The sequence below is a fragment of the Dipodomys spectabilis genome, unplaced genomic scaffold (assembly GCF_019054845.1).
Source record: "Dipodomys spectabilis isolate Male_0828 unplaced genomic scaffold, ASM1905484v1 ptg000652l, whole genome shotgun sequence".
NCBI lineage: Eukaryota > Metazoa > Chordata > Mammalia > Rodentia > Heteromyidae > Dipodomys > Dipodomys spectabilis.
The window spans coordinates 131,732-147,924 of NW_024871329.1; the positions used below are offsets into that span (position 1 = coordinate 131,732).

At 61.7% G+C, this 16,193-nt stretch overlaps 3 protein-coding genes across 3 annotated transcripts in view; 1 reads left to right on the forward strand and 2 right to left on the reverse strand.

The window, feature by feature from the left end:
- The first annotated feature begins 260 nt into the window (after positions 1 to 260).
- Lrrc3 (leucine rich repeat containing 3) lies at positions 261 to 1,991 on the forward strand. Its single transcript, XM_042671650.1, has one exon. The coding sequence runs from the start codon at positions 261 to 263 to the stop codon at positions 1,032 to 1,034; it is 774 nt and encodes a 257-aa protein (XP_042527584.1). The 3' UTR covers positions 1,035 to 1,991.
- Positions 1,992 to 2,431: 440 nt separating this feature from the next.
- LOC122101321 (ice-structuring glycoprotein-like) lies at positions 2,432 to 7,569 on the reverse strand. The gene is made up of 4 exons (XM_042671711.1): positions 7,480 to 7,569; positions 4,590 to 5,948; positions 3,344 to 3,619; positions 2,432 to 2,629 (listed from the first exon to the last, which is right to left on the reverse strand). The coding sequence occupies exons 1-4, from the start codon at positions 7,567 to 7,569 to the stop codon at positions 2,432 to 2,434; spliced, it is 1,923 nt and encodes a 640-aa protein (XP_042527645.1).
- A 115-nt stretch (positions 7,570 to 7,684) lies between these two features.
- Positions 7,685 to 16,193, reverse strand: part of Tspear (thrombospondin type laminin G domain and EAR repeats) — a 114,992-nt gene continuing 106,483 nt past the window's right edge. The window contains exons 10-12 of the mRNA XM_042671712.1: positions 11,231 to 11,418; positions 10,727 to 10,828; positions 7,685 to 7,838 (exon numbers count right to left, since the gene is read on the reverse strand). Coding sequence (XP_042527646.1) covers positions 7,685 to 7,838; positions 10,727 to 10,828; positions 11,231 to 11,418 — 444 coding nt within the window. The remainder of the gene's footprint in view (positions 7,839 to 10,726; positions 10,829 to 11,230; positions 11,419 to 16,193) is intronic.

Consider the following 16,193-nt stretch of genomic DNA (forward strand, 5'->3'; position numbering starts at 1 on the left):
GGGTCGGGCGCGGTCGGGGTTTCGGGATCGGACCGGCCGGTGCGGGGCAGGTGCTTCCAGGAGGCCGCGCCCCGCCCCAGACGCCGGCCCAGGGGTCTGCGCCTCGTGCCCGTCCCGGCCGCTCCCGGGCCGCCGCCGACTCCGCTGCTCCCTCCCGTGTCTTGTCTAGACCCGAGGCGCAGCTCGTCCTGGCGTGGCTCGGCGGGCGGGGCAGCCGCGGGGCGTCCGTCCGTCCGTCCGTCCCGGGCGCGCGGGGCAGCATGGGCCCCCGGGGCGCGCGCAGCCCCCGGGCCCCGCCGGCGCCCGCGCGGGGCCCCGGCCTCCTCCTCCTCCTGGGCCTGCGCCTGGGCGCCGCCTGCCCCGCCGCCTGCCAGTGCCCCGAGCTCGCGGGCGCCGTGGCCGTGCACTGCAGCGCGCGCGGCCTGCGCGAGATCCCGGGCGGCATCCCCGCCGACGCCGTGCTCCTGAAGCTGGACCGCAACGAGATCTCCCGCGTCCCCAACGGGGCCTTCCAGCACCTGCCGCAGCTGCGGGAGCTGGACCTGTCCCGCAACGCCATCGAGGCCGTGGGCCCGTCGGCCTTCTCGGGCCTGGCCGGGGGCCTGCGGCTGCTGGACCTGTCCCACAACCGCATCCGCAGGATCCCCAAGGACGCGCTGGGCAAGCTGAGCGCGCAGGTGCGCCTGGCGCACAACCCGCTGCACTGCGAGTGCGCGCTGCAGGAGGCGCTGTGGGAGCTGAAGCTGGACCCCGACTCGGTCGACGACATCGCCTGCCACTCGGCCGCGCAGGAGGCCTTCGTGGGGAAGCCGCTCATCCAGGTGCTGGACTCGGGCGTCAGCTTCTGCAGCGCCCACCGCAAGACCACCGACGTGGCCATGCTGGTCACCATGTTCGGCTGGTTTGCCATGGTCGTCACCTACGTCGTCTACTACGTGAGGCACAACCAGGAGGATGCCAGGAGACAGCTGGAGTACCTGAAGTCGCTGCCCAGCGCCCCCGCCGCCAAGGACGCCCGGGGCCCCGCGCCCTAGCGCCCCGCACGCCGCCCCTCCCCACGCAGGCTTTGGAAGTGGCGGAGGCCGAGCTGTGTCCTCCAGGGAGGGAGGCTGGGCACTGGCCTTTTCCGTGTGAAAAGCGCTTCCTTGGGAGGCACGGGCGAGCACTCCTGCCCTGGGATGGGGGGGGGCGTGTGCAAGGAAACAGGCTTAGAGAAAGGGGTACTACGGTTGGGGGACGCGGTGATGTGAGAATGGACACAGAGGAGGAGGGCCCCCAGGCCTGGAGGGGTGCTGACTCACGGTGACACCACGGGCAGGTTGGCCCTTGGGTGGCCGGCCAGTGTTTGCCTGGTACACACACATCAGAACACGAAAGGCGATGGCCATTTGTCCAGTGCAAAGCTCTAGAAGACCAGTTTTCTAGAGAAGTCAGTGGAATTTGGAGCTTTTACTAACCTTTGTCTTCAGAATGTTTGAGCAAGCGTTGTGCCAAAATTGTAATCCATTGATCCCCGGGGTGGAGAAAGGTCCAACACGCGTCTACAGAGTGCAGATGGCTGCCACAAAAAACCCAGTAAAACAGCCCTTCCTGCTTCCAGTGCCCAGCTGGAGGAGGCTGCGGACCGCTCACTCCCGTGCCTTGCTTTTCTATCACCCATGTCCGAAACCTGTCTCTACAAAGGACAGAGGGACTGCAGTTGGATGTTTCCAGGCCGCTCAGTGGATGCTTCTCTTCTCCAGCAACAAGAATTTTTTCTCTTCACCTCTGCTGCCAGGAACTTCAGAGCTCATTTGTTGCTCAGTTTTCTTACCCAACTTACTTCCTATTCAGGGTAGCTGTGACTTCCATGTCTATGATTCTTCATTTCTAGTTTTATTTTCTACTGTGTTTTTTATGTTACACTTCAAGCTACTTCAGATATCTGTGTGTGTGTGGGGAACAAATAAGTGTAAATTGGTTATGAGCTTCAAGTATAGATGCCTTATCAAGAAGAGACCTGGTTAGAACTTGAGCTTGTTTTTGGCTTGTGATCTGCAAAGTGTTGTGTGACTTGCAGTGGAGGAGTGAGGCCACCGAGGTCTGGTCTGGCGTCGGTACCACTGCATGCCAGGGCTGTGCCCACGCTGGCTCCAGACAGGAGCATAGTCACGTGACCACGCTGGCTTGGGCTGACCTGTCAGCATCACGGAAACAGGCCCACAGCACAGCAGAACCAAGTCATGATTCTTTAGTCCTGGTGGTGTGTTAAGGAGAAATGGCCCTCAGGGTCTAGAGACCATGCCCACACCTGCACTCAAGCCAGTGTGCTGTGCAGTGGATGGAGGGGTGGGGTTGTCTGGGGCCCTCGTGCCCAGCACGTGCAGTGTGAGTGGAGTCCTGGCTCGAGCCCCGTGTGGAGTCATACCAGGCTTGTGGTGGGAGGCAGGGCTCAGAGCCTGCTGCCGTCCTCCTCGGGGATCTGCAGGGCCCCGGGCCCACACCAGACGCGGCCCTGCTGCTTCCAGTGACAGCTGGAACCCTCGACCCCCGGCCACGGCCTCGGGAGGCACAGTGCTCGCTGGGCCTCAGGCACTGGGTGCTGGCCAGGCCACAGGTCACAGATGTGGGCAGCGCGGGGCAGCCAGCTCTGGCGTCAGGGGAAGCAGGCGCTGGTGGCAGGTGGGGGAGATTAGGGGCCAGCGGGGAGGGGGGAAGGGTGGGCAAGGAGAACCGGGACTCCCCGGGAAGCAGGTGGGGCGGACCCCAGAGGGGCCCGAGCCGAGACCCAGCCTGGCAGGGACTGTGGGGTGAGCTCACCTCCGGGGCTGCCCGCCCCACCAGTCAGCTGTGGGTGGGCACTGGGTCTCAGTGTGGACTGGGCTCCCTGGGAGCAGGGAGGACTCAGGCTGTGGAGGAGGAAGGTTCTGGGCCCGTGGCAGCGCCTGGCCACAGCGCAGGAGTGGGCGGCCTCTCGGCCTCTTTCCAGGAAGATGTGTAAAGTCAGCTCCCGCTGCGTGGCTGCTGCCAGTTCCTGGGGAGCCGTTTGTCTTCAGCCCATGGTGTGGCTCCTGGTGGGGCGGGCGGCCCCCCTGGGAGGGGACAGCAGCCCCAGGGTCAGCCCCAGGAGCCAGCTTGCTCTCAAGGGAGGTTGGGTTTGTTCTTGGGGTGCTGGGGTGGTGGGTTGTGTTCTCAGAGGGGAAGCGAGGTTCTGGGCCCCAAGGGAGGGGTGGGGAGCCGGGGTTCACTTGGGGGCAGCGCTGAACTAGAGCCTGGGTCTTTGGTACTGAGCCTGGACGTGTGTGTTCCCTCAGGACCCTGGGAGGGGCCTTGTCAAAACACAACGGCCCGCGCTGGGTGGTACCGCACCAGCCAGCGCCAGTGGCCAGCGAGTGAGGCAAAACAGGGCCACGGCCTGGCCGCCTGCACGGCGCCGGAGGAGCCGCTGCGCGGGCTCTGCACCTGTCACCATGGCGATGACGCAGGCCAGGCAGGGAGCTGATGCCCTGGCGCTGGCAGGCAGCGGCTGGCTGGGGGCTGCGCACAGGGGCCGGGAGGAAGCTCCCCCGCCCGGTCCTGGGCCGGGCTGGAGGGTGCCTGTGCGGATTGAGGCAGGAGGCACATTCCAGAGCAGCTGATCCTTGGGCCGCGGGAAGGGAGGCACCATTACATGGGTGGCCCAGGGCTGGAGTCGCGTGAGCCACATCAGAGGAGCGAAGGTGGGTGATGGGTGTGGACCTGCCCGGGGCTCAAGGGTTCAAGGCCTGTGTGCAGGGTGGGCGTCTGGCTAGGCCCTACCAGGATCCCTCTCTTAGCAGACAGGTGAGTGGATGTGTGGGCCGGGCAGCTGCGCAGTGTGCCCAGAGCAGGCATCTTGGGTACTGACCGGTGCCGGCCAGCAAGGCTGTCCTGGTGTCACCAGCTCAACTCCTGCTCCAAGGGCCTCTGTGCGTCACGTGATCACAGGCCAGCATGGCCAGGTCAGGAGGACGTGGCACAGCCCTGTGCTCCCCAAGGTCACCAGTCTGTCAATCTGGAAATCACAATAACTAGGGCACAAGCTGGAGGCTCTGCAGCGGGCGACACGCCCATCCCTCTCCCAGCAGGGCGCTCACTGCTTCCCCGGCTGACGGCAGGAGCCGCTCTGCCCCGGCCTGCCGGTGTGAGCCTGTGACGCAGGTGACAGCATCTGGGGTGGCATTTCTGTGATCAGTGCCTCTTCCTAGGTGCTAAACCTGTGTGGCTGTGTGGCTTGTGTCTGGAGTTGTCAGCTGATGTGCTCAGCTCCATCCTGACCTCCCCTCCCCAACCCTCAGCTCCCTGGAGGAGCAGCCACACCACACCACAGCGCAGAGCCCGCGAGAACACCGTCCCTCAGGCAAGAGCTGGCCAGGCGTGGGAGGATCTTGTTCGTGGTCTGTTGCTGGTGACGAGCCATGGCTGCATTGCTGAGATTTGTGTAGACGCGTGCATGCATTAGCACTGGTGCACATGCGTGTGTGTACGTGTTTGCACGTGTGGGGATGTGCATCTGGGTGCCTGGGTGTCTGTGGGGTGGAGGGTGAGGTGAGAGGAGCAGGTGAGCAACGAGAGCTCTGCACAGAGCATACGAGTTCAGCTGCTGACGCGGTGATGTCACACACCGCTGCTGACGCGGTGATGTCACACACAGCTGCTGACGCGGTGATGTCACACACCGCTGCTGACGCGGTGATGTCACACACAGCTGCTGACGCGGTGATGTCACACACAGCTGCTGACGCGGTGATGTCACACACAGCTGCTGACGCGGTGATGTCACACACCGCTGCTGACGCGGTGATGTCACACACAGCTGCTGACGCGGTGATGTCACACACCGCTGCTGACGTGGTGATGTCACACACAGCTGCTGACGCGGTGATGTCACACCGCTGCTGACATGGTGATGTCACACACAGCTGACCCAATGATGTCACACACCGCTGCTGACGCGGTGATGTCACACACCGCTGCTGACGCGGTGATGTCACACACCGCTGCTGACGCGGTGATGTCACACACAGCTGACGTGGTGATGTCACACACAGCTGCTGACACAGTGATGTCACACACAGCTGCTGACGCGGTGATGTCACACACACAGCTGACGCGGTGATGTCACACACAGCTGCTGACGCGGTGATGTCACACACAGCTGACGCGGTGATGTCACACACAGCTGCTGACGCGGTGATGTCACACACAGCTGCTGACGCGGTGATGTCACACACCGCTGCTGACGCGGTGATGTCACACACAGCTGCTGACGCGGTGATGTCACACACCGCTGCTGACGCGGTGATGTCACACACAGCTGCTGACGCGGTGATGTCACACACAGCTGCTGACGCGGTGATGTCACACACAGCTGACGCGGTGATGTCACACACAGCTGCTGACGCGGTGATGTCACACACCGCTGCTGACGTGGTGATGTCACACACCGCTGCTGACGTGGTGATGTCACACACAGCTGATGCGGTGATGTCACACACAGCTGACGCGGTGATGTCACACACAGCTGCTGACGTGGTGATGTCACACACCGCTGCTGACACAGTGATGTCACACACAGCTGACGCGGTGATGTCACACACAGCTGACGCGGTGATGTCACACACAGCTGCTGACGCGGTGATGTCACACACCGCTGCTGACGCGGTGATGTCACACACAGCTGCTGACGCGGTGATGTCACACACAGCTGCTGACGCGGTGATGTCACACACAGCTGCTGACGCGGTGATGTCACACACAGCTGCTGACGCGGTGATGTCACACACAGCTGACGCGGTGATGTCACACACAGCTGCTGACGCGGTGATGTCACACACCGCTGCTGACGTGGTGATGTCACACACCGCTGCTGACACAGTGATGTCACACACAGCTGACGCGGTGATGTCACACACAGCTGACGCGGTGATGTCACACACAGCTATCCCGGTCTTTGGTCAGGACTGCAGGGAGCAAAGCTCAGGAGCAAGGAGCAGAGGGAGAAGCTGCCGAGGGCAGCTCTGGGAATAATTCCAGGAGGGAGACTGTACAACCATGCCTTTATAGTGACAAGAATTCCCACGGATGAGTAAGAAGCACCCGGCTCAGCCCACCAGCCTGTCTGAGCAGCAGCTGGCTGGCGAGCGTGCGGGCAGCAGAGCAGGGGCCTGCAAGCGCCCAACATGCAGACAGAATCCAGAAGCACAGATGGCCGCTACACGTATCTGAGCCCTCTCTACACTGCCCTCAGGCTTGCGTTTGTAACTTAGAAATCCTGCGCACAGGGTTAGCTTCTCATCTGCGCACTCCCCCCCCCCCCTCCGTGGGCCGGACGGCTGCGGCCTTTGCCACCCATCCTGCATGGGCTCTGAGGACATCAGAGCCCTGGCAGCCATGCCCGCGGCTCCCCACTCCGTGTACGGTGTGACATGTGTCACCCCCCCCACACCTGGCACCAGCCCCAGGGCCATCGGACACCCCAGCAGCCCCCTCGGCACACAGAGGGGCGCAGAGACATCCGGGTCACCTTGCCTGGAGCTGGGCGGGGCTGGCCGCAGACTTCCTTCCTCTGATTGGATGATTCCCGCCCTTCTGCTTCACCTCCCATTCAGACTTTAAAACTAATCTCATCTGCAAGCTCTCTGCGTGTCAGCCAACACGTGGTTTAATCAACACAGGCGAGGAGGCAGGCTCTCTGCTGCTTGGGCTCCCCCCCTGCCCCCCGCTTCTCTGTGGCTGCACCCTTGTGAGCGAGTTTCTGGAGATTCTTCAGAAGTAGTCCCAAGGTGACTCGCCCCACCTCCGTCCCGGCTTTCCAGATGGCCTGTCTGCCCCACAGACCCAGCGGGGCACTGCCCCTGCATCCCCTCCACGTGTCCGCCCTGGCCGTGGGTCTGCCCCGCTCCCATGCCAGCCCTGGGCGCCCTGGCCGTGGGTCTGCCCTGGCCATGCTGGCCACGGGGCTGCTCCGGTCCCGTGCTGGCCCTGGTCCACTTGCTCTGATCCATGATGGGCTCCTCCTGGCCCCCTGTGCAGCCACCTTGCAGCCCCCTGGAGTTTTCCTCTCCTGGGCCCTGAGGTGAGGACCCTGGAGAATCCCAGCCCGCACCGAGCCTCCCAACCCCCACATGAGCCCACACCCCGATGTCCTGAGCCCGGAGCAGGGAAAGGGCAGGGGCCTTGGACATGGGGGCAGAGCCCTCTGCACACAGTGTGGAGCTGCGGGGACCGGGTGACTGGCCAGAGAAGGGGCGCTGTGGCCTCCACTGGGGACCTGGGGGTGGGGCCTAGCCCTGTCCCCAAAGCATCTGCAGGTGCACTGAGGCCCGCAGGAGCAGCTGCCTGCAAGAGGGGCTTCCCTGGCTGGGGCCGTGCGCGTCCCCGGCCTGGCCCGGGCAAGCAGGACGCTGCGCCGCCCTTTGGGACAGAGTGATATAAATATATTTGCCTGTAGATAAAATACAATAAATAGTCAGGGCCCACGTGGGCTGCGCCAAGGGCTGAGGCCAAGTGAGGTAAGACTGGAGGAAGCTGCCCCGAGGCCGAATCTGCTGGACTCGGGGGCTGCGCCATGGTGGGGGCTTCGGCCCGCTGGGCCCAGGGCCGCCGGGTGGTCAGTGCAGCCCCAGCAGGGCGTGGAGAGCTGGTCAGGGCGGTGGAGTCCGGCTGGCTGCGGCTGCCCTGGCCTTCAGATGGTCCTGAGCTGCAGGACCCGGGACAGGGGCTCCTTGGCGCTGGAGTAGATGAGGAAGGAGCCAGTGGCCGTGTGGAAGGCCTCCCAGTCCCGGCAGCCCACGGTGGGGAGGCTGTGCACTGGCACAAAGCCCTCGTAGCCCTGCCACCTGCAGACAGATGGACACGGTGTGGGCCCACGGTCCCCAGGTCTGCGGGACAGATGGACACGCCGTGACTCCACTGCCCCCCAGTGGGCCTGCAGGACAGATGGACATGGTGTGACTCCACTGTCCCCAGGTCTGCGGGACAGATGGACACAGTGTGACTCCACTGCCCCCAGGGGGTCTGTGGGACAGATGGACATGGCATGCTGTGGGTGGGGCCTTGGCTGTGGGCGGGGCCTTGGAGGGCGGGGCTGTGACTGGCCATGCAGTGGGTGGGGCATGTCTCTGGGCGCCCCTCGGGTTGTCTTGGCTGTGGGCGGGGATGGGCCTGGCCATTCCTTGGCAGTGGGTGGGGCGTGTCTGGGCACGGCCCCGCCCTGGGCCGGCGGACACAAGGTCCCAGCGGGAGCAGCGCCCTCCGCTCTAACCCCCTGCACCGTGCTCGTGGCCCCTGCTCTGCTCCGTACCCCAACACCAGGAGGCCTGGCCGCGGGGCGTGCCCCGTGCATGAGGTGTAGTGTCCACGCGTGGCTAGGTTGTTGTTGGAGGGCATGGGCTTTGGTTTTCACATTTCCCCGGGCTGTTTTCCAGCCCAGTCCGGCCCGCCAACTTGGAGCTGTCCACCCTCCCACCCTGCAGGTGAGAACAAACTTCTAGCAGTTTCCTTGGTCAGAGCCTTGGCCCCTTTTCTCAATGAAAATCCACCTTCTATCCCCCGAGGGTCTGTCCTCCCGTGCCCGCGTGGGGCCCTGGGGTGGACAGACAGCTTCTGCCGGCCACCCCCGGCTCCCCCTCCAGGAAGGGGGTCAGTTCTGCCCGGGCCGGCCGGCGACTGTGATCTTCCTACCTAAGCCTCTCTGCAGGGAGGACGCGGGTGTTGAGAGGGGTCTGGCCGGGCCGCCCTTTGCCTAAACAACCCCCCCCCGTGCACCCCCGGGCAGCTGGTACACCCGTGTGACTCCCCGTTCCTGGCTCTCCTATGGTCCTCTTGTTGAATTTTTTATATTTGGGTTTTTCCCCCGTGCCTATCCTTACATTTGGTTTTTAATCCATATAAGATTAATTTTTTTTTTTTTTTTAGTCGGTGGTGGGGCTTGAACTCTGGGCCTGGGTGCTGTCCCTCAGCTCTTCAGCTCAAGGTGAGCGCTCTACCACTTGAGCTACAGCGCCACTTCCGGTTTTCTGGTGGTTTATTGGAGATAGGAGTCTCACGGTCTCTCCTGCCCGGGCTGGCTTTGAACCACGATCCTCAGATCTCAGCCTCCTGAGTAGCTAGGATTACAGGCGTGAGCCACCAGCGCCCGGCTATAAGATTAATTTTTGAATGTGGCTATGCAATAAGGGTTTAGCTTTGTTTTCCTCCAGATAGATCACAAATTGTATGAGGTTACTTTATTCCATACTCCAGGCTTTTCCATTGACTTAAATATCCGTACTCCAGGCTTTTCCATTGACTTAAATATATCTCTTATCACGTTAAACAACCGTCAGTTCTTGGCTCTTCACCCCACCTATCAGCTTCCTGTGTGGTTGGGGATGAAACTCAGGCCCCCATAGAGGGAGGTAAGCACTCTACCGCCGAGCTTTACCCAGCACAGCCATCTCTGTGCTCACGGGAGGGCAGGAGGATCATCTACCTATCTGTGGATGGACAGGCCGCTTTCTCCTTCCCTGCCTTTCCCCCAAAGTTTCTTTGGTCATTTAAAGAATTCCCCCCACATCCATTTTGGAATTATTTTACCATGCTGCTTTCAGCATGATAGATTTGAAGTCTAAGGAAATCAGACGTTTCTTTTAGTAAAGACACGATCAAAACTAAGTGAAGAGAGCTGGAGACCTGAAAATACCACCTGGAGGCCGAGACTGAGAATGCTATCTAAGACACTATCAACAAGGCACCAGGTCCGCATGGCTTGTAAATAAACTTACCCCAGGCATAGGAAACAATTACACCTGTTAGTTCAACTATTCAGACCCCTGGGCAGAGTGAGAAAACACTGCAGAGAATATTTATGAATTAGTCCAGAAAGTCCCCACAGGCACCAGAGCAACTTCATTTCCTGTTGTACAATTCTTACACAACAGCCATGGAATCCAGCCATACATAAAGCAATAATGCATTCTCTGGGACGTCAGCTTCTACCTCTTACTAGGAGTCACCAAGCAGCAGGCTACCATCGATACATTCATAGAGAAAGCATACCCAGCACCACAGGAAGCCTCAAGCAGAGCAAGCGTCGAGGCCGGAGGAGGGCACCATCGTACCTTCCCGCCAACCCCACATGCAGCGGCCTCCCCATGGGCAGAGGCCGCTCTGCTGGCCAAGGCTGCTCTGCAGCTTGTAGCTAGTTAAGAAAACCAAGAAAGGAAGTGGCCACAACGCCACACGGCTGCAGCCCCAGCTGCTGCAGGCAGAGCGAGGAGGGCGGTTCCAGGCCAGCCCTGGGCCAAGTCTACACTGTGTCTGAAAAGCAAAGGACAGCACAATGGCCGAGATGAGTGTGGGGCGCCTGCCTCTCGAGCGTGGGCCCCGAGTCCGTGCTGCAGCACAGCACAGCCAAGACCAGCAAGCAAGCACACCGGAAACAGGGAAGCAGCAACGGCCTTAGAGACCAGAGGGCAAAGCTGTCTTTGTTCTCAGATATGATTGCGTCTCTCGGTCCTTGAGGCTGTCAGGCAAAAACTAGAGCCAGGCGCCTGAGGCTCCCATGGGCATCCCAGCTGCTCATTGGTGGGCTGCGGGGAATGGAAGTAACACCCACTCATGATGCTTACAGTTCTTCACAAATCCAGCCTCACCTGACCACGAGGCCTGGCCCGGCCTAAGCTGGGGAGCCCTGGCAGGGCAGGTGAGCGCTGAGGCAGGAGGGGCGGCCCTGGCTGGTCTTTACCTGTAAATAATACTGTTCACAGAGAAGGAGTTTCCATCGAAGGAGTTGGCAACCACCAGGAAGTGGTCTTCCCCCACGGAGAAGAACTCCCAGTCCAGAGCACTGTGGAGGAAGAGGGTGTGGCGTGAGAGGCAGGTCACTGCCACCGCTGGCTCCCGCTGCTCCGCGTCTCCCTCTAGCTTCCTTCCGAAGCGCCCGGCACGTCTGACCTCAGCGGATCCTGGCAGGGCCCCCTTGCCACGTCCCACGTGCCCCGTAGTGGGGACTGTGGCTCTCCGGCCGTGGCCGCTGTGGCGGCAGCGTACCCGGCTTGGCTCTGGGTCCGAGCCAGGCACGGAGCTTGATCTCCTGGTCTCAGGATTTTTTTTTCTTTTGGATTGAAAAAACTCCCTGAGATCCGCTCTGCGCATCTGCCAGTCAGACGGTTCAGGAGACACGGGGAGGAACTGGCGGGAGGTGGCCCGCCCCAGACCCGCCCTGCCCCCCTCCTGCGCAGCCCCCCACCTGCAGGTGGAGATGTCCTGAAACTTGACGAAGCTCTGCGCGGTGACGTTCAGCTCGTAGATGACGGAGCTGAGGACGTAGGAGTCGTTCTGAACCTGCGTCTCCACGTCGTAGCTGTGGCTGTTGGCCACGGCCAGGAAGACCCTGTCCCCGATGTGGAGAACCTCCCAGTCCGCGGCGCCAAACGTCTAGGGCAGAGGAGGGCCGGGCAGGAGGGCGGGAGGGCAGGAGGGCGGCAGAGCTCCCACCACCCACGCCGGCACCCACGCCCACACCGCTGGCCTGCAGGCCCACCGCTCTTTGCAGGCCGGTGTCTGTCTGATGGCCCGGCCCCAGGACCTGAATGCAGGCTGGCGCAGAGGGCCGTGGCGGGCCCCCCAGGGGACTTTTCCACACCCCTGCTCTCAGTGCTCCCCATCCCCACACGTTTTTCTTAGGACTTTTCCAGTGTTGGTGGGTGATGAACGGGGGCTGTCTCCCTTCTTAACTGCTCCTCAAGTCCTGTGTCCAGCCTCCTCCTCTGGGGGCCGTCCAGCCTCCACCGGCCTCACAGCCTCTGCCCCGAGGGGGCGTCCCAGCCTCCCTGGGTGGATGGAGGAAAGTCCCTGATGCCCTGGGCAGAGCCCGTGGGCACCTGTACCTCCTGGGGGGCCTCTCACCCCTTGGGGGTGTGGGTGGTGGGGTGAGCGGCTATTTGTTCTCAGGGCTAAAAGGAAAAAGGGTGTGGGGGGGGATGCGGAGGAGGCAGGAAGGAAGAGAGCTGGAGAATCCAGACCCAGGCAGAGAGGTGCAGGGCAGGAGGAGGCTCCTGGAAGCACAAGGCCAAGGCAGAGGCCCCGTGGGTGACCTGGGGTGTGAGTGGAGGGTGGGACCGGGCAGCCCACGTGGGGCGTGGTGGGCGGGACTCTGTGGGCTCAGCTCTTGCAGGAGGGGACGCCCATCCCCGCCCACCCGGCCCGGGCGGGAAGTGCCGCAGGGCCTTTGCCTCTGACTTTCTGCTCCTGGTCCTGGGGAGGGACACGGCACAAGGACTCTCCGCGAGTCAGCAGAGTGCACTGCATCAGAGACTGAGTCCAAAGAGCCAAAGATGGACAGCGGGGGCCAGGAGCCCGTCCAGCCTAGCCGGCTGTCTGGGCTGGGGGGCGGGGCCGAGGCCTGAGCCACACCAGGCGAGAGAAGGGAGAACCCTGGAATCCTGGCAGCCGCGGGGGTAGGGGGGTGGTGGTGGTGGGGCTGCCTGGGGTTAAACACGGAAGGTTAAACCCAGAGGCCGCTGTGACCCCCGGCACCCCCTAGCGGAAGGTGCCAGATGGCACCCGTGCGGGCACCATGCCGGGAATGCCAGGAGACAAGCCCTGCAGGTGACCGGCGCGGCCGGGAGGTGCTGCTGACGGAACTTCGCAGCCGGACGTGGGGCCACAGCGGCCACGGGAGCCGCCTTCAGGATGGAAGACAGGAGCACAGGGGAGGGCGGAAGGAGCCGTGAGAAAGAGACATCAGGAGGCCTGAGAAGCTCTGGAAGGAACCAAATAGTAAGTGTTGCACTGAGAACGCAGTGTCCACATTGGCTTCCATGGAAATCATCCATCTAACACAGAGCAGACCCTCAGAGCCGGGCGGGGAGACGGAACTGGAGGAAACGAATGGGGAGAGGAGGCAGAAGATAGGGGGAGAAGCGATGAATAGAATGTTTCCAAGTTGAATTTGAAACCTTATACTGCAGATCCAAGATCAGAGACTATGCAGGCAGGATGAATACAAAAAAGCACAGGACACACTCCAATGACACAAGCACCAGGGGACACACTCTGGAGCATGGCGTCCACAGAGGACATTGGAAGGTGACCGGTAGACTCCACGTCCCTCAGGAGTGAAGGGAAGATGGATATGATGGCAGAATGGATGGCCAGCAGACCACTTTGTAAGACGTGCTGAAGGGAGTTTTTCAGGCTGAAGGAAAGTCTCACAGATGGAATGGAGAATCTGAGGTGGGTGGAGTTATTAGAGGTGGGCAGTGCGTGGATGAAGGCAGGTGGCCATGGAAAGCAAGCACTCTGACAAGCTATAGAACCTGCTGCGTATGAGCATGTTCTTACACGTTCACATGGTGGTGTGACAGGAGCCGGAACAAGATGACTGCATGTGCTGAGTTCACCTCACAGGGAGCTGCACAGCCCTTCCAAATAGACCGAAAATCTAGCATGAGCATGGGAGCTACAGAGACCAAGGGGAGCCCGTGTCCGGGACTTCCGCACAGCAGTGAACAGGTCAAATAAAACAGGGGAAAGACCTGGGTAGTATTTGCAAATGAACATACACATATACATCTATGTCCCGACAAGTATGTTTTCACAAAACACACACAGCTGAGCACTGGTGGCTCACGCCTATAATCCTAGCAACTCGGAAGGATGAGATCTGAGTATCACGGTTCAAAGCCAGCCTACGGAGGAAAGTCTGGAAGACTCATCTCCAATTAACCAACAAAAACCAAAATCCAGGAGTGAAGCTGTGACCAGCCTTGAGTGAAAAGGTTTACATAGCATCCGGCTCAAGACCCTAGGGTGATTTTTTTTTTTGACCTGTTCTCCACAGAGGTCTGTTAACCTCTTGGCCTGCAAGTTTAGTGCACTGCTGCCCTCTGACCCCTGCTTGTCCAGGGCCTGGCTGGCACTGCCGGGCACTTAGAGAAAGAGCAAACTCCAGGCCACATGCAAAGGCCCTTTCTCTCCATGAGCAGCAGAGGGCGCTGCTGCTCGCCCAAGCTCAGTGGCCAGGGCACAGGCAGGAACGCCAGCCCATGGTCACTGAGGCCACCCCAAAGCCCAGGCTGCCTCAGAATCAGCCACTGTGCTAGTTTAGGCCAAAGAATAAGACTCCCAGGGACCAGGGCCAGGGCCAGGGCTGCGGGGCTCGGCTGCTCACTCGGCCCTCTGAGATCACACCTCTTCTCCCACGTGGACGTTTGTCCCCTGTGGACCAGCCCCCAAGGCCCAGTGGCCTGGGATGTCAAGGTCTGCAGGACCGTCAGCCCCATCTGCCTGTGCCGCTTCACAGAGCAGGACTGCTGGACCAACCCAGTGTGCTGGGCTAGGGACAGAAGCTGTCAGCCTGGGACATCGCCGCCCCTCCCAAGCTGTGAGCAGCCACGTGTGCACACATGTGTGCTCACGTCTACACGCACACAACTGTGCACACAGGTATGTATTACTTAGCTGCCGCACACATGCATGCCCAGGCCCATACACAGATGCAGGCATGCATGCAGTGTGTACACACATCACAAGAGGCACGTGTGCGCTCAGCTCACCTGCACCCTCAGTCAGGTCTCCAGGCTGCTTCCTTCCCAACACCTGCCCACTGCTGTGTGTGGAGCCCGCTGCCCTCCAGGGCCAGGCCCCGTGATGCCTGGGGGCTCCTCTCACCCCCGAGCCCGGCTGGGCGGCCAGGGACCGGCAGAGCTGAGAAGTCCCCGGCGTTCAGCAGGTAGGAAGGCAGGGGAGACGCTCGGGGGCGGGAGCCTCAGCACAGGGAGAAAGGGAGGTGGGTCTGAGGCTCAGCTCCAGAGGGACTGAGACCCGAGGAAGGGCCAGGGCTTGGCCAAAGGGTGCTGAGAGCTTCAGCAGGTGAAGGCTCCGAAAAGGTGCTCAGGAGGTTCGAGGCAAGAGGAGAGCAGGGCACATGGGAGGAGAGCAGGGCATCATGGGTGGGTGAGCAGGGCATCATGGGTGGTGAGCAGGGCACCATGGGAGGAGAGCAGGGCACCATGGGTGATGAGCAGGGCACCATGGGTGGTGAGCAGGGCACCATGGGCTGGTGAGCAGGGCATCATGGGTGGTGAGCAGGGCACCATGGGTGGTGAGCAGGGCATCATGGGTGGTGAGCAGGGCACCATGGGTGGTGAGCAGGGCATCATGGGTGGTGAGCAGGGCATCATGGGTGGTGAGCAGGGCACCATGGGTGGTGAGCAGGGCATCATGGGTGGTGAGCAGGGCATCATGGGTGAGCAGGGCATCATGGGTGGGTGAGCAGGGCATCATGGGCGGGTGAGCAGGGCACCATGGGTGGTGAGCAGGGCATCATGGGTGAGCAGGGCATCATGGGCTGGTGAGCAGGGCATCATGGGTGAGCAGGACATCATGGGTGGTGAGCAGGGCATCATGGGTGAGCAGGGCATCATGGGTGGTGAGCAGGGCATCATGGGTGGTGAGCAGGACATCATGGGTGGTGAGCAGGGCACCATGGGTGGTGAGCAGGGCACCATGGGTGAGCAGGGCACCATGGGTGGGTGAGCAGGGCACCATGGGTGGGTGAGCAGGGCATCATGGGTGGTGAGCAGGGCACCATGGGTGGGTGAGCAGGGCATCATGGGTGGTGAGCAGGGCACCATGGGTGGGTGAGCAGGGCATCATGGGTGATGAGCAGGGCACCATGGGTGAGCAGGGCACCATGGGTGGGTGAGCAGGGCACCATGGGTGGGTGAGCAGGGCATCATGGGTGGTGAGCAGGGCACCATGGGTGGGTGAGCAGGGCATCATGGGTGGTGAGCAGGGCACCATGGGTGGGTGAGCAGGGCATCATGGGTGATGAGCAGGGCACCATGGGTGGTGAGCAGGGCACCATGGGTGGGTGAGCAGGGCACCATGGGTGATGAGCAGGGCATCATGGGTTGTGAGCAGGGCATCATGGGTGGTGAGCAGGGCATCATGGGCGGGTGAGCAGGGCACCATGGTTGGTGAGCAGGGCATCATGGGTGGTGAGCAGGGCACCATGGGTGGGTGAGCAGGGCATCATGGGTGGTGAGCAGGGCATCATGGGTGGTGAGCAGGGCACCATGGGTGGGTGAGCAGGGCATCATGGGTGGTGAGCAGGGCATCATGGGCTGGTGAGCAGGGCATCATGGGTGGGTGAGCAGGGCATCATGGGTGAGCAGGGCATCATGGGTGGGTGAGCAGGGCATCAT

Coding starts and splice junctions, on each gene's coding strand:
- Lrrc3 (XM_042671650.1), top strand. CDS start 261: ATGGGCCCCCGGGGCGCGCGCAGCCCCCGGGCCCCGCCGGCGCCCGCG.
- LOC122101321 (XM_042671711.1), bottom strand. CDS start 7,569: ATGGCGCAGCCCCCGAGTCCAGCAGATTCGGCCTCGGGGCAGCTTCCT. Junction 5,949..7,479: donor CAGCCCTTGGCGCAGCCCAC/GTGGGCCCTGAC, acceptor TCCTGACCAAAG/ACCGGGATAGCTGTGTGTGA. Junction 3,620..4,589: donor CCGCGTCAGCAGCTGAACTC/GTATGCTCTGTG, acceptor CCGCGGCCCAAG/GATCAGCTGCTCTGGAATGT.